The sequence below is a fragment of the Vicia villosa genome, linkage group LG6 (genome assembly GCF_029867415.1).
Source record: "Vicia villosa cultivar HV-30 ecotype Madison, WI linkage group LG6, Vvil1.0, whole genome shotgun sequence".
Classification (NCBI taxonomy): Eukaryota; Viridiplantae; Streptophyta; class Magnoliopsida; order Fabales; family Fabaceae; genus Vicia; species Vicia villosa.
Genome location: NC_081185.1, coordinates 95,623,682 through 95,645,493, shown reverse-complemented (window position 1 = coordinate 95,645,493; position 21,812 = coordinate 95,623,682). Strand labels below are relative to the sequence as shown.

The 21,812-nt window shown below is 35.2% G+C and overlaps 2 protein-coding genes across 2 annotated transcripts; one reads left to right on the top strand and one right to left on the bottom strand.

Moving 5' to 3' along the window:
- Positions 1 to 1,542: 1,542 nt before the first annotated feature.
- On the bottom strand, positions 1,543 to 2,797 carry LOC131614173 (uncharacterized). Its single transcript, XM_058885797.1, has 3 exons — positions 2,642 to 2,797; positions 2,290 to 2,539; positions 1,543 to 2,084 (listed from the first exon to the last, which is right to left on the bottom strand). Exons 1-3 carry the CDS (start codon positions 2,795 to 2,797, stop codon positions 1,543 to 1,545), a joined length of 948 nt encoding a protein of 315 aa, XP_058741780.1.
- A 17,774-nt stretch (positions 2,798 to 20,571) lies between these two features.
- Positions 20,572 to 21,345, top strand: LOC131614172 (uncharacterized). The gene is made up of 3 exons (XM_058885796.1): positions 20,572 to 20,650; positions 20,750 to 21,025; positions 21,239 to 21,345. The coding sequence occupies exons 1-3, from the start codon at positions 20,572 to 20,574 to the stop codon at positions 21,343 to 21,345; spliced, it is 462 nt and encodes a 153-aa protein (XP_058741779.1).
- The last annotated feature ends 467 nt before the right edge of the window (positions 21,346 to 21,812 follow it).

The following is a 21,812-nucleotide window of genomic DNA, read 5'->3' as shown; positions in this document are numbered from 1 at the left end:
GAGAAAGTAAAAGTGTGCACAAAGAAGGTGATTAGGCTAAATGAGATTGAGGAAAATATGCTGAGACAGAAATCTAAAATTGAATGGATTAGGCTTGGGGATGGAAACAATAAATTTTTCGATGCCTTTATAAAAGCCAAGAATCATGCTAAAGATATGAGAGGGCTGGAAAAGAGTGATGTTACAGTGATTCAAAATCAGAATGAGTTGGAGAAGGAGATCTTGGATTTCTATGGAAATCTGATGGGTAAAGAGGAATACAATCTTCAGCACATTGACATTGAAGCCATGCGATTGGGAACTCAATTAAATATGTTGCAAAGCAAAAGTTTGATCAAGTATGTTACTAAGGAGGAGATTAAAAAAGCTTTGGATGGAATTGGTGACCTCAAATCTCCAAGTATGGATGGTTTTGGCTCTAAATTCTTTAAGGCAAGCTGGCTCATTATCAGGAATGATGTTATTGCTGTAGTTAGGGAATTTTTTGATATAGGGCATATGTATAAGGCATTCAATAGTATTATGGCTACTTTGATACCAAAGAGTGATAGCCCTAAAGGTGTGAAGGACTTTAGACCAATAGCTGGTTGCACCACCTTTTACAAGATGGTCTCTAGAATTATGAAAAATAGGTTAGGTAAGGTCCTGCCAAGCATTGTGAATAAAGGACAGGCTGCTTTCATCCCTGGACAGAATATTCACAATCACATTCTTTTGGCTTATGAGTTGTTGAAAGGATATGGAAGGAAAGGAGGGGCACCTAGGGTGATGATGCAAATCGATCTACAAAAGGCTTATGACATGGTTAATTGGAGGGCAATGGAAAATATTCTGCATGAAGTGGGAATGCCAAGGAGATTTATTGAATGGATCATGGTTTGTGTAACCACTATATCACACAAGTTCAATGTAAATGGTAACTTGACTGATTTTATGCAGGCCAAGAGAGGAATCACACAGGGTGATCCCATGTCACCCCTCCTTTTTGTAATCATCATGGAATATATGCACAGAACCATGCATAAGATGCAGCTAGATAAAAACTTCAAACACTATGCCAAATGTGATAAGCAAAAGCTAACAAATTTGATTTTTGCTGATGATGTGCTTCTCTTTTGTATTGGTGAGTGTTTTTCCTCTGCCAAAGTTTGTTGTCAAGAAAATAGAGAGTATATGTAGAAGTTTTGTTTGGACAGGTACTGAACATAGCAATAAAAGCCCTGTGGCATGGGATAATGTGTGCAGGCCCTATGCTAAAGGAGGATTACAATTAACAAATCTCCAGGTATGGAACAATGTGTTGATGCTCAAATGTTTATGGAATTTATGCAGAAGGGTTGGGAATATTTGGGTCCAATGGATGCATAGTTATTACTTTAATAAATTTGATGTCATGGACTATGAATTAAAGAGTAGCAACAGCTGGATCTCTAAGAATATTTTGAATCAAAGAGCTTTCATTCCCGAGCTGCAGCAATATTGGGATAAATCTTTCCAACAACAGAAGTTCAAGATGATCTTAAACACCAGGGGGGAGAATCATCAAGCAATATTAGGATTAGCTTGGAACCAATCCATATTTCCCAATAATTTGTCAATTCTAAAGTAGATTGGACCAACAAAATGTTTATTGAACCAAGTAAAAAAATCCCCTGAACTATCCATTTCACTGGTGCCAGTTCTCATCATCATATTCTGCATATCACTATATTCCTTTTTAGTAACTAATATGCCTCCAATGTGATCCCGAGCTTTTGCAACATTATTAAAGTCATCAATCACACACCAAGGACCATTCAGACTACTTTGAATTTGCTCAATATCTCTCCATAATTTCTTTCTCTTATCCAGTTGATTATGGGCATACACTGCTGTTAGCCAATATTTGAAAACACCCTTAGCATCATCCACCCTGCAATGAATAAGCTGACTGGTGCTTTGGACAAACTGAACATCCACTTTATTATTATCCCAACCTAACCAAATCCTCCCATTCTTATGGTCTCTATAATTGTCAATATACTGGTCAGTCAGATGGAGTTTTGCTCTAACCACATTAGCCTTAGTTTGTTTCACTATATTTTCTAATAAGATTATAATAGTAGACTTTAGAGCATGGAGACGGGATCTAATCTCCTTAATCTTGTCTACTTTATTTAGCCCCCTTGTATTCCAAGATACTATCATCCCCTAGAGCTTGTGGCACCTAGGTCATTCAAAACCTCCAATGCCTTAAACTCATTAACATAATTTACACCAGTTATAGTTCCCGCATAGTTAGATTCATACCTTTATTGTTGCTATTTCTCTTCACCACAGTCCATGATTCTGCAGTATCATCTTTGGTCCCTTGTTCAGGTTCCTCTGTAGGCTTTGTTAGGGTCTTCTGTACTTCATCATCAGGAGGTTTCTTCTTTGGTTGCCACTGCTTAATTTTCCTTTGTGCTTGACATTGATGTCCTAACTTTTGGAATTTTTCACAGAAAGAAGGTTTCCATTCATACTCAACCTCTTGTTTCAGCAGTCTCCCTTCAACATCCTTGATTGAAATTTCCTTAACAAGTTATTGAGTAATATCAACCTCCACAAGTATTCTAGCATATGATACCCGCAATTTGCTTGTTGTGCATTATTTAGTCACCAAAGGGGTTCCTATAGCACTACCAATTTTGTTCAAACTCTTTACACCCCAGAGATGCAAAGGTAATTGAGGAAGCTTAACCCATATAGGAATTGTGCGCATCAAATCTCTTTTTAGATTGAAATCTATCCTCCACTCCTTCAAAATCATTGGCATATTCTTGATAGTGTATGGGCCTTTCATCATAACTGCTTCTCTTTCTTCAAATGAATTGAATCGAGCCAAAAAATAACCCTCCTCATGATAGTACAAATTAGGTGTTTTCACGAAATTCTAGGTTTTCATCATGTAGTTCTTGACCATGTGATTAAAGCATTCTACCAAAATTGGATTTCAGTCGCTGTGTCATCTTGTTCAATCTTGATTTCCACTGATCCATTGATGAGTTTAGGCGCAACATGCGCCATTGAAATCTGTTTGGCTGGGTTGCGATTATTGCTAATCACACCTACCCATAGTTTCCTATCTTCATTCTTTTCCTTTATTGTTTCAGTAGTATTCTTCGCACTTAGGGTTTCAGTTACAATTTGTCCATCTCCATCCTTTGAGCTTGCATCATCATCGTTCGTTCGTTCGCCCTCCGTCTGTTTCACAGTCACCGATTCCAGCTGATGCATTGGTGAGGAATGGTTCTTCGGTGACGGTGGCACCGTAGATTTCGGCCGCCTGCGTCCCCGCTTCGCCATCAGAGTGATTACTCATGTTTAATCTCTGAGAAAATATTTTTAAATAGAAAAGACAAATGGAAAAAGGTTTGAATGAGGTTTGTGTTTTCTTAGGATATCTATCTCAAGTGGTTCCCTTAGGAAAGAGATAATTGAACATTTTCTCCTTCAATTTGAAAGAGTTTTGATATGCTTAAGATGTTTTAAAATTTATTCAAGAAAATATTTGACACTCACTTGACAAGGTCAAAATTTATTGCAAAAGAGTTTAAGTTTGAAAACAAGAAGATTTTTTAAAGAGAGGGGGAAGATTTTGAAATTTAAGAAGAAGGGAAAGAGATGAAGAGATTATCCTAAAGCACAAAGTAAAAGCTAAGGACTAGAAACATCTAACCAAGAAAAAGTCAAACAAACCAACACAATAATTCTCTTTCTTTGGATTAACCTCAAAGCACAACATTGGATGAACCAAAGCACTTAAGCAGATGAATAACAAAATCCATAAGTTCAAAAAACAATCCAATCAAGCATGTATCAGATAAAAGTTAAACTTGTCTCAAATGAATTTGCATCAGATGAAATTGTATCAGATGAATGTTCAAAGTTTCAAACCAACATAACACCTGCACATAAACAAAATAACCAAACAAACCAAACAACCAACAGATAAAATTCCGAGGTACTAGATACATTGGTATCAGATGAATAGGTCCAGGTTCTAATCTTAGGTCTAAAAGAACAATTCCTTAAGCAAGGGATAGTGGACATAGCCCAAAGAAGTAATTAAGTCTTTTTTTTAGGGTTTTTCCTTTATTAATGTTTTAAGACAAAGCAATAAAATGTCCAAATGGACAAAAGAAAAATAAAGCATAAACATATGAGTATCGTAGCATACCTTCTATACTGCAGAATAACCCATCACCCAAAATATACTCTCAATCTCCTTAAGCCACTCTTGTGCCCCATTTGGATCATACCAACCTCGGAAAGTAGGCGAATTCTCCCTCTGGAAAGTACTCAAGCTACACGGTTCATCAATCACTCTAGCATTAGGCTGATTCTGCATGGCTTGAGCAACAACCTTCAAGGCAGCAACAATCATAGTATTATTCCTTCCTGCCATACTCTGTTCACACCAAAATTAGTATCAAGGTTAGAATTAACTATCGACAATATCCAACTGCCACACTACAGACTCAGTAACCTGGTCACGTGGGCCGACCTACTTTGATACTACTAATGTAACACCCTTTTAACCCACATAGAATATTTGCAATATAATATGAATTAAAATCAATTTAAAACATACACACGATGGTGTCACCTTCATATAAACTTAACAATAACAAGTCTTGCTCCGTAACACGGGTTCTCAAAGGTTCATAATTCAATTGCTTCTTAAACACACCAATAATATCACCACTTTACTCACAGCAGAATTCATAATTTAAAAACATCATTAAAACTTCATAAAACAATCATTCATGACTTCACCGTTCATATTTTATAAACCAACGTCGTAATAATTTTAAAAGTACTTCATCATGTTAAAACAATTCAAAATGAACATAATAGTTCCAAAGAAACACACGATCCCGACCCCGATGTTATGTATCAGAGCAAGACTCCATTTATTCTAAACAAGCGATAAAAAGGGCCACTCGAAGCTATCCTCTAACTTCGGTGGACTACTCCTGATTACCTGCGCGTTACCCACGTGGAGGCAACATTTAAATAGAAAGGGTGAGTATTTAATAATTATTATATAAGACATAAGGAATAAATATAGTAGTGGTACATAAATAATCAACAACCACACATATAACGATGCACCGTATCCTCATGCTTCACACACTTACTCACACCTGCACATCATCCTCTATTCACAACATCATCATCATCATATAACTCAATCATACTCATCATTTAATTCATCATCCACAACACGAATAATCAAACATCATTCAATCATGCAATGTCACAAACAATGCCATGCAACACCAATAGACTCACGCATGTGGTACCAACACTTCACGGATGACTTAGTCATCGTTCTCCAAAGATCCCCACCAATAGGATCAATTCCCGCTTGGAACCAGAGCACTTTACAATATCACACCCAATCCGCACAATAGGATTAAGACCATCATCGGACCAATCGTCTTGCAAACATCACTGGACTATCATCCTATAATATGCTATGAATGTATGATGCACAACTTCACAATAATCAACGACCATGGCTAGTCAAAATGGCATCACCATTCATGTATTCATAAAATCATATCATCATCTCAACTATACAAACATCTCAATCAACATAACACATACTCCAAAATCATCATGTCATCAATCATCACAACAACATACCATTACAACAAGCAAGGCATACATATAGTCACATAATCAAGTTTCATGTAGTTGACAAAATAGCTCTCTAAACCCATCTAAACATGAACAATAAATTCTCGAAAATTCTCAGGAATTAGTTTAAAATATAAGCTTCCTTATTTTGAAATAATTTTTCAAAAATATTGATTTTCATTCCAGTATATCGTGCTAAACGGGCTACCTATTGCGCTAAGCACGTTCCTTACTGACATGTTTCAATCACTAACTTCCTGCGATTTAAGGTCTATTATCCTAGTTCTAACATGTATTATTCATTCTAAACACCAAATCACAATTGTTCATCATACCTCCAAGATTCATCATTAAACCCTAGACCTTAAAATCTATAAACATGGTGGATTTGACTCTAGGTCGTGTTATCATTCACCAATACAATAATCAACAATATCACACATCATATTTATCACACAATCTAAACAAATCATCAACATCGTTCATCAAATTCATCAAAATATCACCAAACCCCAACATACAATTAACCCCTTAAATCAAATATAATAATCAAGATAACTCCCCTTACCTTAGTTTGTTGGCTAATTTAATCCTCTTTTCGAATTCTACGGTTGATTATCCTTCTCCTCTTCTTGTCCTAACTCTCTCTTTCTTTCACGCTTCTCCAAAATACTACGATGAATGAATATTCTCTCATTTTTCCTCTTTTTACTTAGTTAGCCTTAGGACCCCTATTATGATATTCCTAATATGCCTTCACTAACTCCACCTCACATTATCTCCTTATTTTATTTAAATAGTAATACTACCTCCGGTCCCATTTATAAGAAAAGTGTGATTGCAAGCTTCTCCAAATGTTATGTGTTTTGATGAAGACAACATGTGTGCACTCATAAATATCAAGAAAGGATGTATCAAAGATTGTACTACTCAAATTATTATAGTCAAAGAAGATTGTCAACATACAAGATCACTTGAAGACTTTATGAAGCTCATCTTTCTAATAGGTACAAACATGCTCTTATAAGAATAAATTTAGTGCTCAAAATCATCCTCAAATCATGTGCATTTTGGCTTGTTAAAAATTATGTTTTTCTAACTTTTTCAAACTGGAAATCGCTTTCCTATAAGTGGAAATCGATTTCCTATGCGTGCCCAGCCAAGTCAGTTTCTGGAAATTTGTTTTTTGCTTGTGGAAATCGATTTCCTGTGGTTGTAAATCGATTTCCAATATCAGTTTTTGAAATTTTAAGGCACAACGTTTCAGGGAAATCGATTTCCCATAATGGTAAATCGATTTCCATTGTTCCAGAATCAAAAAACAGTATGTTTACAAATTTGAACGTTAACCTTTTCTATACCATCAATCTTTGCACCTTTTCATTAAATCATACGAATTCCTAGGGGTGTTAAGACACTATATATATCCTATATTTTCATAATTCAAATCACCTCTTCCTATTACAATTTAACATCATTCTATATCATAAAATTGTCATTCAAGTGTTGTGATTACCAAACTTTCAAAAGAATTTTCTGTATTGTCTCATAAACCATAAACAGAAAATTCATATCATAATCATCAACATTTGCGCACTTGTTATTCTTATAAATTGCATGATTGGTAGAGAAGATTAATCCAAGATTGATATATTATTCATCTTCATAAACTCTTGTATCATTTAAAGATATTTGTCTTTTTCCTTACTATCCAGGATTGTTGGAAGTAAGTGTTGTGTTTGAAGAGGATTGTTCTTCATTCACATTAGTGTTGCTTGATCTTAAATGTGTTAAGAACCTTTTATCACCCTATAGGTTAGATAGTAAGCATAGGCTTGTACAATCATTCTAACTATAGTGAAATCTCTTTCGTGTTTGAAAGGGGACTGGAGTACTCTTGGATTGTGAGGGGAACCAGTATATATCGTTGTGTTCTTTACCTTTCCGCTTTTACCGCTTTCATCACAATTACCAAGAAAAAGATAAGAACCATCCAAAACCTTCAAACACTTAAACAAAAATTGTTAGAAGTATTCTCATTAAACCGATTAAGTTTTGAAAACCTAATTCACCCCCCCCCCCCTCTTAGGCATATCTGATACTTACATTTGGCATCAGAGCAAGTTATAGGTAACTTGTTCTAAAGATCCAGAATGGCTTCCGCAAATCCGGTTTTCAAAGATGGTGGTTCTAACAACATGCCTCCATTGTTTTGTGGTGAATATTTTGATTTTTGGAAAATCCGAATGAAAGCTCATCTAGAAGCACAAGGAGAAGAAGTTTGGGAGGCTGTCCTACAAGGTCCTCATGTCCCTATAACGGTCGTTAATGGTGTTGGATCGGAGAAACCTAAAGCGTCATGGGATGATAATGATAGAAAAAGGGTTCTTGCTGACAAAAAGGCGGTCAATCTTCTTCAAGGTGCTCTTAGTATGGATGAATTTTTCCGAGTATTGGCATGTACGACATCAAAGAAAATATGGGATACTCTTGTAGAAACTCATGAAGGTACCACTGAAGTTAAAAGGTCAAGATTGAATACTTTAAGCCAAAAGTACGAACTGTTTAGATTGAAGCCCGGAGAAACTATTCTCGATTTGCAAAAACGATTCGTACATTTGACAAATCACTTGAAGGCACTTGGTAAGAACCTTACTACCGAAGAACTTAATCTTAAAGTGCTCAGATCTTTGACAAGGGAGTGGCAACCAAAAGTGACTGCGATATCCGAAAAGAAATATCTGTCAAAATTGACTTCCGCAACATTATTTGGAAAGCTTCAAGAATATGAGACGGAACTTGGAAGATTGCAAAAACATGAGAACTTAGAGAAGAAATCCAAAGGCATTGCACTAAAGGTAGATTCAAAGGAAAGCCAAATGAAAGATGCATCGGATGAAGATGAAAATTTCTTGCTTCTTGTAAAAAGGTTAGGCAATTTTTTTAGTAATAAAAATAATATTGATAATGCTAACTATGTCAAAAGAAATAAATTCTCAAAGCATAAGGATAAAGAAGCATCCACTTCATCACAAGAAGTTACATGCTATGAATGTGGGAAACAAGGACACATAAAGCCGGAATGTCCAAAGCTTTCAAAGAAGAATGGATTCAAAGGAAAAAAGGAGTTCAGAAATAAAAAGGCCTACATAGCATGGGAAGATAATGAAGTAAGTTTCTCATCGGACTCCGATAGTGACGAAAGTGCAAACCTAGCACTAATGGCATCACCACCACTCAGACGATGAAGAAGGCGAGGTTAGTTATGATGATTCTCTTTTTGATAATGGTGCACAAGGTGCAATAGATGAAATATTAAAAGAATGCAAAATTCTCTATAAAACTATCTCATCTCAAAAGAAAATAATATGATCTTTAGAAGAGAAGGTTAAGATAATTGAAGAAGAACATAAAGATGACAAAGAAAAAATGATTCGTGTTCAAGAAGATAATGTTGCATGCAAGAATTGTGAATCACTTTCCTTCCAAATTGTCCAATTAAAACGTGTTTTAGAAAGATATGAAAAGGGGTAAATTGGATTGGAAAATGTTCTTAGCACACAAAGATACTCCAATGATAAGAGCGGACTTGGCTTTTCTAAATTTGATAAACCAAGATCCAACAAGACTATCTTTGTCAAGGCTAGTAGCCAACCAATTCAAGAGAAAGTGATCAAGCCTAAAGTAATGCAACATTATCCTAAAAAGAAGAATGTTGTTAAGAAGAAAACTCATCCTTGTAGATATAGAAGTAACTTTGAACTACTTGTTTTTATTGTGGTATTATTGGTCACAAACCCAATGCTTGATATGTAAGGAACTTTAGTGTTCCTAGTGGACATTATGTATGGGTGAAGAAAGGAACTAACTATGATGGACCCAAAGACACTTGGGTACCTAACAAAACTTAATTTGTTTTGTAGGCATGCTTGAAGACCACTTCAAACCTATGATATCTAGATAGTGGTTGTTCAAAGCATATGACGGGTGACCTAAACCAATTTTCAGATCTAAGGTTAAAGGCCAAGGGTTTTGTCACTTACGGAGACAACAATAAGGGAAGAATTCTTGGCAAAGGCAAAGTTGGTGCACCACCTTTCACATCCATAGAAGATGTTCTTTATGTTGAAGGACTAAAGCATAATCTTCTAAGCATTAGCCAACTTTGTGACAAAGGCTTCAAGATCAAATTCACCAAAGAGGAATGCTTGATCATCGATGAAGTCACCAATGAGGTAAAACTCAAAGGTACAAGAATTAATAACATTTTTATGATTTCTTTAAATGATTTATCTTTGAAAGTAAAATGTCTTTTGGTAAACAATAATGAATCATGGTTATGGCATAAAAGAGCAGCCCATATTCATATGGATAATTTAAACAAGTTAACCAAACATGATCTTGTTATTGTCTTACCTAAGATAAAGTTTTTCAAAGATAAATTATGTGATGCATGTCAAAAGGGAAAGCAAACCAAATCATCTTTCAAACCAAAGAATGTGGTGACTACAACAAGACCACTTCAATTATTGCATATGGATTTATTTGGTCCATCAAGGACAAGAAGCTTCGGAGGTAATGTATACGCTTTAGTTATTGTTGATGATTTTTCTAGATATTCTTGGACTTTGTTTCTTGTGCAGAAAAGTGATGCTTTTAAAGCCTTTAAGAAGTATGCAAAACAAATCCAAAATGAGAAGTCATTAAAGATTGTATCCATAAGAAGTGATCATGGTGGAGAATTTCAAAATGCATCATTTGAAGAATTTTGTGAAGAACATGGTATCTCTCATAATTTTTCAGCACCAAGAACTCCACAACAAAATGGAGTAGTTGAAAGGAAAAATAGGTTTCTAGTGGAAATTGCAAGAACAATGCTTAGTGATGCAAATCTTCCTAAATACTTTTGGGCAGATGCGGTTAGTACGGCATGTTATGTTGGAAATCGAGTAATCATTAGACCTATCTTAAAGAAGACTCCATATGAACTCTTCAAAGGAAGAAAGACAAACATTGCTCACTTTCACATTTTTGGATGCAAGTACTTTGTTCTCAACAATGACAAAGACAATCTTGGTAAGTTTGATGAGAAATCCGACGAAGGTATATTTCTTGGTTACTCTCTCTCTCTCTAGTAAAGCATATAGAATCTATAATAAAGGAACTTTGACTATTGAAGAATCCATGCATGTATCTTTTGATGAGACTAACACCTTCAAGGAGGAAATAGTTGTTTGTGATGATGACGATCCTTTAGATTTACCCCTGGAAGAACTTTCAAATGATACAATTGTGAAGGCACCGGAAGTTCAACAAGAAAGTGTTCAACAAGAAAGTGTACAACAAGAATCAAACACCAATGATCTACCAAAGGAATGGAGAACTCATAGAGATCATCCTATTGATAAAGTTATTGGTGATATTAGCCAAGGAGTTGCAACAAGATTAAATCTCAAAGATGCTTGCTTAACATGGCTTTTGTTTCTCACATTGAACCTTCCAAAGTTGATGAAGCCTTAGGAGACGATCAATGGATAAATGCAACGCAAGAAGAATTAAATCAATTCGAGAGAAATCAAGTTTGGGAACTTGTTCCTAGACCATGTAATAAACATATCATAGGTACTCGATGGGTGTTTAAGAACAAACTTGATGAGAATGGTATAATTGTTCGAAACAAAGCAAGATTGGTGGCCCAAGGTTACAATCAAGAAGAAGCAATCGACTTTGAAGAAACATTTGCTCTGGTTGCAAGGTTAGAAGCTATTTGTCTTTTACTTGCTTATGCATGTTCATTAAATTTTCAGCTTTATCAAATGGACGTCAAGAGCGCATTCTTGAATGGCTACATCAATGAAGAAGTCTATGTCAAACAACCCCCGGGATTTGAAGACTTCAAGAATCCTACACATGTCTTTAAGTTGAGAAAGGCTCTTTATGGCTTAAAGCAAGCACCAAGAGCATGGTATGATAGTCTTAGCAAGTTTTTGTGTGAAAATGGTTTCGAAAAGGGTAAGGTTGATAAAACTTTGTTCATTAAGAAAATCAAAAGTAGCACTTTATTGGTTCAAGTCTATGTTGATGATATCATTTTGGATCGACTAACAAAGAAATGTGTGAGGAATTCTCATTGATGATTCAAGGAGAATTTGAGATGTCTATGATGGGAAAGATGAACTACTTTCTTGGATTACAAATTAAGCAACTCAAGGATGGAATCTTTATCAATCAGTCCAAATATTGTAAAGAATTGTTGAAGAAGTTTGATATGGATAATTGTAAAGCAATGAATACTCCAATGGGCTCCGGTACATATGTTGATCAAGATGAATCCGGTACTCCAATTAATATTACTAAGTATCGAGGTATGATTGGTTCTTTATTGTATTTGACAGCAAGCCGTCCTGATATAATGTTCAGTGTTTGTCTTTGTGCTCGCTTTCAAGCAAATCCAAAGGAATCACATCTTATGGCGGTTAAAAGGATCATGAAGTATCTCAAAGGAATGACCAACGTTGGCTTATGGTATCCTAAAGGTAGTGTTTGCAATTTAATTGGTTATTCTGACATGGATTATGCAGGATGTAAAACTGATCGTAAAAGCACAAGTGGTACTTGTCACATTCTTGGAAATGCATTAGTATCATGGGCTTGTAAAAAGCAAGCATGTGTTGCTCTTAGCATGGCCGAAGCGGAATACATAGCAGCGGGTAGTTGTTGTGCACAAATTCTTTGGCTTAAGCAACAACTTCGTGACTACGGACTTGATCTCGGATGCATTCCTCTTCGATGCGACAACACAAGTGCAATTAATATCACAAAAAATCCGGTCATGCACTCAAGAACCAAACACATAAACATTCGACATCATTTTCTCCGAGACCATGTTCTTCAAGGAGATGTCGAAGTAACATTTGTGGATACTCATAACCAACTTGCGGATATCTTTACCAAACCGCTTGCAAAAGAACCATTTTACAAAATTCGGAGAGAACTCGGAATTTTAGATGAGAATGATGTTTGAATCATATGATATAAAGTTTCATTATTTAAGGTACATGCTATCATTCTTTACTTTACTTTAATTTGTTCATTATCATCTTCACAATTTTATTTGTGAAATCATATTTTTGCATTTTATTGTGTTTCTTTATTTTTAAATTATACTCACATATTGCCTAAACATGTTATTTTGATGTTATATATTATTCCATAAGTGTTTCTATAATATTTTCAAAGTTACAAAGCTGCTGTTTTAGTAATTCTGGGCAAAAATTGTCATGGAAATTGATTTACCCTCACAGGAAATCGATTTCCTTCAGCGAAAATCTCAATATTTGGGTTCTAGAAGGATGTTTGCGAAGTTGGAAATCGATTCCTTCCCTTAGGAAATCGAATTCCGTAACCCATCATAGAAAAAGTGCTGTACGTATTTTTTTTACTTTTTTCTTTGCTTATATTATTGTTCTTTTTCCATATTATATTATTCTTTTGGGTCAAACTAGCATTCACTTTCTCTTCCATTCTTCAACTAATCTCCTTGGTAACATACAAGGTATTCAACACAATCTTCATTACCCACTTAAATCTCTCCATCTCCCAATTCTATCTCCATTAAAACCCACTTATCCCAACTATTACAAAACCTTATTTTCTCTCCTTCTCTCAAAATAAGTCATTCCAAAAAGTGCTTATTTTGTGAACCCTAACACCAAAACGAAAAATACTCCCTCACTCACAAATTTCACCTCACCAAAACTCTTCCATGGCACCTCCCAAGAGATCAAGAGGAAAAGCTCCCATGGTTGTCAACTCCGACACTGACTCTGAGCAAGAACTCCCTCCGGTACGGCAACGCAAAGCATTCTTCAACTTCAAACAAAGATCCATCATCACACCTAAATTTGGTAATCTTGCTTCATTCCCTAACACTAGCTTCAATTTCCCTGAAATGCTAGCTTTTCAAAAGATGGATGAGTTTGTTTCTGATGCTGGCCCTTATTATCCGGATTTGGTTAGAATATTTTATGCTCACCTTAGGATAGATGATACTCTTACATTACATTCTAAGGTTAAAAATGTTGACATTGTTATGACCATAGAAGAATTTGGTAGATGTTTGGGTGTTCCTTATGAAGGTGTACGAATTATGCGCGGTTATGTTCCGGAAGAACTAGGAGCTCTTAACTATGAAATGATGGAATTTTATTTTGGCATAAGTCGTATTTCTAGAGAGGAGTTTTATGGCAAACATATTCAATCCGGTTCATCCAAGGTGTTTGTCTCTAGCAAGAATTTGTCGGTAAGTGACAGAATGCTTCATTATTTTCTTGCTTATGTGCTTGTTCCAAAAGGCAACAATTATACTAAAGTAGGAGAAGTAGATATGATGCTTCTATGTGCCATGAAAAATGCTATGCCTGTAAATTGGACCATAGCATAGTTATGTGCGAGCATATGGAATATTGTTTTTCTTTGACAAGTGGGCTACCATATGCTCGCCCAATTTCCAAAATTTTTGAAGCCTTTAGAATTCCATTAGGCAAGGAACCCACAAAGAAAATGGGGAATACAAGCTTAATTTCAAGTGAGACTTGTTTGAGAAATATGGGAATTTTCAAAGATAATGATGGTCTTTACAAACATAATGATGGTGAGAATGCACAAACACCTTCCGACATACCCGAAGGTGGCTTTACCATGGAATTCCTTTACAAGAAACTTCTCCAAATGGAAATCCGTAACATTCGTGAACATCAAAAAACCCGGAATGAGTTTAATCGTCGCTTTGATCAACTTCAACAACAACTTGAGAATTCCGGAGAAGAAGAAGAAGAAGAAGAAGAAGAAGAAGAAGAAGAAGTTGGAAATGAAGAGATGAATGCTAGTGATTAGTTCTCTTATGTGTCTTATGTTCTATTTTTATTTCTTAGTATGTTTTGTGGTATTTTAGACAATTTTTTATGTTATGTTTATGGTTATAAGTTCTTCTTTTTTAGACATAATTAGTAGTATTATGTTATGGTTATGGTTTAGACAGAATTATTATTATTATTATTATTATTATTATTATTATTATTATTATTATTATTATTATTATTATTATTATTATTATTATTATTATGCTATGTTTATTTGTGTTATTAATTCTCATTTTTTACTATATTGCATTATATATTTTGTCCATGTTTTACCTCTTTTCCCCATCCTTTTTGATAATAACAAAGGGGGAGAAGAAACTTGTATTTGTTGCTTTTTAGTCCAAATTATGTAGCCTCATGGATAGAAAAATTTGTCTCAAGACTCATTCAAGTTATGATAAAAACTATGTTAAAAGAGGAGTCATCAACATAGGGGGAGCATAAGGACTTCTCAAGCAAAAAATCACTTTTAAAGCTTATTGGTTGTCATCATCAAAAAGGGGGAGAATGTTATTGCAAGCTTCTCCAAATGTTATGTGTTTTGATGAAGACAACATGTGTGCACTCATAAATATCAAGAAAGGATGTATCAAAGATTGTACTACTCAAATTATTAAAGTCAAAGAAGATTGTCAACATACAAGTTCACTTGAAGACTTTATGAAGCTCATCTTTCAAATAGGTACAAACATGCTCTTATAAGAATAAATTTAGTGCTCAAAATCATCCTCAAATCATGTGCATTTTGGCTTGTTAAAAATTATGTTTTTCTAACTTTTTCAAAATAGAAATCACTTTCCTATAAGTGGAAATCGATTTCCTATGCGTGCCTAGCCAAGTCAGTTTCTGGAAATTTGTTTTTTGCTTGTGGAAATTGATTTCCTGTGGTTGTAAATCGATTTCCAGTATCAGTTTTTGAAATTTTAAGGCACAACGTTTCAGGGAAATCGACTTCCCATAATGGTAAATTGATTTCCATCATTCCAGAATAAAAAAACAGTATGTTTACAAATTTGAACGTGAACCTTTTCTATACCATCAATCTTTGCACCTTTTCATTAAATCATACTCATTCCTAGGGGTGTTAATATATCCTATATTTTCAGAATTCAAATCACCTCTTCCTATTGCAATTTAACATCATTCTATATCATAAAATTGTCATTCAAGTGTTGTGATTACCAAACTTTCAAAAGAATTTTCTGCATTGTCTCATAAACCATAAACAGAAAATTCATATCATATCCATCAACATTTGAGCACTTGTTATTCTTATAAATTGCATGATTGGTAGAGAAGATCAATATAAGATTGATATATTATTCATCTTCATAAACTCTTGTATCATTCAAAGATATTTTTCTTTTTCCTTACTATCCAGGATATTGTTGGAAGTAAGTGTTGTATTTGAAGAGGACTGTTCTTCATTCACATTAGTGTTGCTTGATCTTTAAGGTGTTAAGAACCTTTGATCCCCCTATAGGTTAGATAGTAAGCATAGGCTTGTACAATCATTCTAACTATAGTGAAATCTCTTTCGTGTTTGAAAGGGGACTGGAGTACTCTCGGATTATGAGGGGAACCAGTATATATTGTTGTGTTCTTTACCTTTCCGCTTTTACCGCTTTCATCACCATTACCAAGAAAAACATAAGAACCATCCAAAACCTTCAAACACTTAAACAAAAATTGTTAGAAGTATTCTCATTAAACCGATTAAGTTTTGAAAACCTAATTCACCCCCCTCTTAGGCATATCTGATACTTACAAAAAGATTCTCTTTTTAGATACATTGAATAAATAATGTATCTAGATAGTATGTTGTCCAGATACATTATTTATTCAATGTATCTAAAAACAGAATCTTTTCTTATAAATGGGACCAGAGGGAGTACTAATTAGAACTGTATTATTTTATTATTCTAACTAATACCTTAATTCCACTATCCCACACACATATCAACATAAGCATCACACATAACATAATCTCATAGATAATTATTATTGACTCATATAATCACATCAAAACATCAAATAACAAATTAAATAGTTAAATCTAATTATCAAGGTGTTACACTAGTGATATGATTCCAATGTATGCACGCCACGTTTAAATTAGTTTGAAAAACAACATATTACCTCAGATTTGTGCATAACCGAGGGAAAAACAAAACTGGAACCTCTCTTTTTATTATATTTTTTATTGTAAATTAAATGATCTAACCCATCGGTTTTCATAATAACTGAGGAATAATATAATCAAAATTAACTATAAAACCAATCCTTAAATAGATTTTACCATAATCCTAACTCGTGCGCATCATTCTTTAGGATATATGCTTATCATTTCCTTTAAGAAGCTTGAAAAAGAACTCTATGATTGATTGCAAGTGAAGAAAATCATTTTCGAATGGTTGGAACAAATATCTCCTTTAGAAGTTAAATGCATTCTATCCATATAATATTTTCCAGATAACTCCTGTAACACCCCATAATTACATAAATTAATTTAATTTTAAATTAAATTAATTATTTTAAATTAATCGGTTTTATTCAATTAAACGGAGAATTTGGAGAAAAGAAGGTTATTGGGCTTGGTGTTGTGTTTAGTAAAAGAGGGGTGCTAAGTGATAGGCCCTTTACTAAGTCAATTCCTTATTTTCATAAAATATAGGATTTTTGTGAAAAAGAAATAGAAACCAAAAAGAAGAGAAGAAGCCAAGTGGAGAGAAGACAGAATAAGTGAAAGAGAAGAAGAAGAGGAAGAGAGCCCCCAATCAAGTTTTGAATTCAGGTAAGGGGGATTCTTCCGATTATAATTTATTATTGGGTTTTAGATGATAATATTAAATTGGGGTTGTTGTTCGTGTTAATTGTGATGTATGTTAGGTGCAATTGTGTGTTTCGGTACAATAGAATGTGTACGGATGATTATGGACGTCAATTGAATTTGTGTGATGTTAGGAATATGCTAAATGGCTGAATTTGGTGATATTTTGATGTGAAATTGTATTGGTATGAAATGGTATGAGTAGAGGGACTGATATGCTGCAGGAACTGTGATTTTTGGTTCTGGTTACGCTGTAATCGGGTAGCAGCTCTGATGTAACCGGTTACAGTGTTGTATAATAGGCAGATTGGGCATTCTGGGGTACTGTAACTAGATAGCAGCCCTGCTGTAACTGGTTACAGCTGAACGTAACAAATAGCGAATGCATTGGCAGTGATGTGTAACCGGGTAACAGTCCTGCTGTAACCGGTTACACTTGACAATTTTCAGAAATTTAATATTTTGTAAAACTCATCTTTTGAACCGTACATCCATTTTTAGCACCGTTTTGAGCGTTGTGTCCCTAATTAAAAATCCTATCGAATTAAATAACATTTTAGGACAGTAGTCGATTTTATTTTAAAGCCTCAATTTAATTGTTTTGGTGATGTTATGCATTGTTGACATATGGGGCATTATGTAACAATGTGATCGATGTGATTATGATATGACTATATTATGAATTGTAGTGATTTGTTGAGATTGATATATGATTAGTTATTGAATGATGCTGAGACATGTACATACTTGTTATTGATTATATTGGTGATGTTGTAAGTATGTTATGTGTATGCATTCATTCATAAATCATATGGTGGCTGATTCCAGAAGATGTGTGGGATCAGTGAGGGCATAATTCCCATTGTGGAATTTGTGTCGGTTGGCCGTATCTTGAAGATGTTGGATCGGTCAGGTGGGTTAGTCTCACATTTGGTACCACATGCATAGCGTGAGTGCATTACATATGCATTATTATTATGACATTATTGGATGGTTTCCAGTGTCGTATTCGGTGATGTAATTGCGTTATGGTTGATGAACGTTTCCTTGAAATCTGAATACATGCAATTGGGTGAATGATAAACTGATGATATATTATTGTTTATGATCTAATAACACTTGTTAATCATGAATGAGACTCACCCTTACATGTTGATATTTTTCAGATTAAGGAGTAGCGGCATCTTGAATTGGTGAGGATAACTCTTAGGCTAGTCCGTAGTTCGTGTCAAGTCATGCTCTGATTTGTAACACTGGGGAACGATAGACTTAGAGTTACTTATAATACTCTATTTTTTCTATTTTGACTTATGTATCGTTTGGTTTATGTTTTGGTGATGTCTTACGATATCGTTGAACAATATTCCACTGTGTTGATCATGTGTTTTGATATTTTGTGGATCGTTCCTAATAAAGCATTACGGACGACTTATGGTTTTAATTAAAAAATTTAAACTGTGGCACCCTTGTTTTATGATTACTCTGATTATTATTATAATTGTCGCGGGGGTTTAGAAGGGAGTTACAATAGTGGTATCAGAGCATAGTCGGTCGTTGTGACCAGAGTCTTAGTGTCAGTTATTCCCTTGTATGCGACTAGTGCGAGTTCTCACTGTTGATACTTTTAGTGCTAATGGAATTATTTTGTGATTAGTAGAGCAATGGCTGGAAGAGGTCGAAGAAACAACAATGCTATCAGTGAGGCTCTAAGCATGATTACTGGTGTGTTGGGAGGGAATGCCAATGGAGCTGGGATTGGTGCTGACAGACAATTGAACAGCTTTCAGAGGAACAATCCTCCATTGTTCAAAGGCACTAATGATCTTGATGGTGCTCAGAAGTGGCTTAAGGAAATTGAAAGGATCTTTTGGATGATCGATTGCGCTGAAAATCTGAAGGTGAGGTATGACACTGATCAGTGCATTTTGATGCACATTCCTCTACGGTTGTACTTATACATTTCCATGGTTTACTTGTCTTATTTTTGTATTTTATAATGTTTTTATATTTTAAATTATTTTTATTGTTATTTGATTTTCGTATTCAATTTTCAGCTTTAGCAGTCTGCACGGAAACGACCATATTTGGAGTTCCAGGAGTCCGATTGAGGCGTTCTAGTAATCGACGGAAAGCTAAGAGAAAGAGTTACAATTCTTATGTGTGAGTTGAAGTCATAATCGAACTGTAGAAGGGCCAGAAAATTCGTTGAAGTTGCAACACTAGTTTTAGTTAAGTTTCGGGTCAATTGGTTTTGGGCCTGGGTCGTATGTTTGACCCAGTTGGGTTGTAAAACCGGTTGTGCTATTTTCCCTTAGGGTAGCAACCGCGTTATTGTTCACAATCGGTCACTATTCAAGATTTTGAAGCTTGGTACAATTTCTATGGAGAACTAACCAAATCCTGTCGAATTGATGTATTCAGGTTCCGACCTTGAGATTATTTTAATGTTAATCTAGTATTTATTCCTTTCAATTTTGTTTTATGTTCTTGAATGCTTAATTCGAATTTCATAGAGTACTTTGATTCAATTCAATTGATTGTATGACCCTAACAAATAAACACGTTACCGTTTGCTTAATTCGTTACCGTGTATGATTTATCTCGTTTGCTTAATTCGTGAAGCTTAACTCCGTTTGCTTAATTCGGATATTAGGATTATACATCGTACAATACTCTTCGCGCTTGTCACTGAGTTTGTAGTCGAATAGGAATAGATTATCCTCTTAGGAGATTAATATTGCTTAATCGATAATAGATAGGAACCGAATCAGTAATTCGACTTTTCAGCTTATTTGATAATCACTTTTTCATAATCATTTTTTTTGTTTAATCAAAATTGAACCAACCCCCCCTAATCGATTTTGCATCAGTTGATAATAAACAAGAATCCTTGCAATACGACTCGAGCCATTGTCGCTAAACTACAGTTTTACAAATTAACTCATTTTTTATCCGCGCGCGACAGCGGATCAACACTCACATGTTATCTGAGAAAGCTGATGACTGGTGGGTTGCTACTAGAGCTGAATTGGATTCTGATGGTATTGCAATTACTTAGGCTGTACTCAAGAGGGAATTTCTGCAGAAATACTTTCTTGAAGATGTTCGGGGAAGAAAAGAAATTGAGTTTTTGGAGTTGAAACGGGTAGTATGACGGCGCCGGAGTATGCTTCCAAATTTGTTGAGTTGGATAAGTACTACGTGCACAACAATAACAACGATGCAGCTGGTGAATTCTCAAAGTGTATCAAATTTGAGAATGGCCTTCGTGATGAGATCAAGCAAGACATCAGGTATCAAAGGATTCGTCGATTTGCTGATTTAGTAGACTGTAGCAGAATCTTTGAGGAGGATAACCTTAGGCTGAAGTCATCTCACTCCCGCGAGTTGGTTGACAAAAAGGGTAAGAAGCCAATGTATCGAGGTAAGCCATATGGTAAAGGAAATCCAAAAGCTGATGATGGGAAAAGGCCTAGTGGGGGAGATTTTGGAGCTTTTGTTAGATGTTATAATTGTGGCGAAGTCGGACATCATAGGAATGAGTGTAAGGCTGAACAGAAAACGTGCTTCAAGTGTGGTAAAGTGGGTCATGTTGTTGCTGACTGTAAGATGAAGATTGTGACTTGCTACAATTGTGGTGAAGAGGGTCACATCAGTCCATAGTGTACAAAACCAAAGAAGAACCAATCTGGCGGAAAGTTTTTGCTTTGTCTGGATCAGAGACTACTCTAGAGGATAGATTGATTAAAGGTACGTGTTTCATACATGACACACCTTTAATTGTAGTTATTGATACTGGTGATGATTGGAAAAGCAGTGAGTAGTGAATTTCCAGTGGTGTGTGATTTTCCAGAATTTTTTCTAGAAGATGTCAGAGAGGTGCCGCCTGAGAGAAGTGGAATTCGCTATCGAGTTGATCCCTGAAACTAGTCCTGTATCGATGGCACCTTATAGAATTTCAGCATCTGAGTTGGCTGAATTGGAGAGTCAATTAGAGGAGTTGCTTGAAAAGGAATTTATTCGTCCTAGTGTTTCTCCGTGGGGTGCGCCGTTGTTGCTGGTAAAGAAGAAGGAAGGTTACATGAGGTTATGTGTAGACTATAGACAGCTGAATAAGGTTACTATCAAGAATTGGTATCCGTTGTCGAGAATTGATGATTTAATGGATTAACTGGTTGGAGCGTGTGTATTCATTAAAATTTATTTGAGGTCCGGATATCATTACACATTCGTGTGAAAGCGGGCGGTATTCAGAAGACTGCGTTCAGAACAAGGTATGTTCATTACGAGTATACAGTAATGTCATTCAGAGTGACTAATGCGCCTGGTGTTTTTATGGAATATATGAATAGGATTTTCCATCCTTATCTCGACAAGTTCGTAGTGGTGTT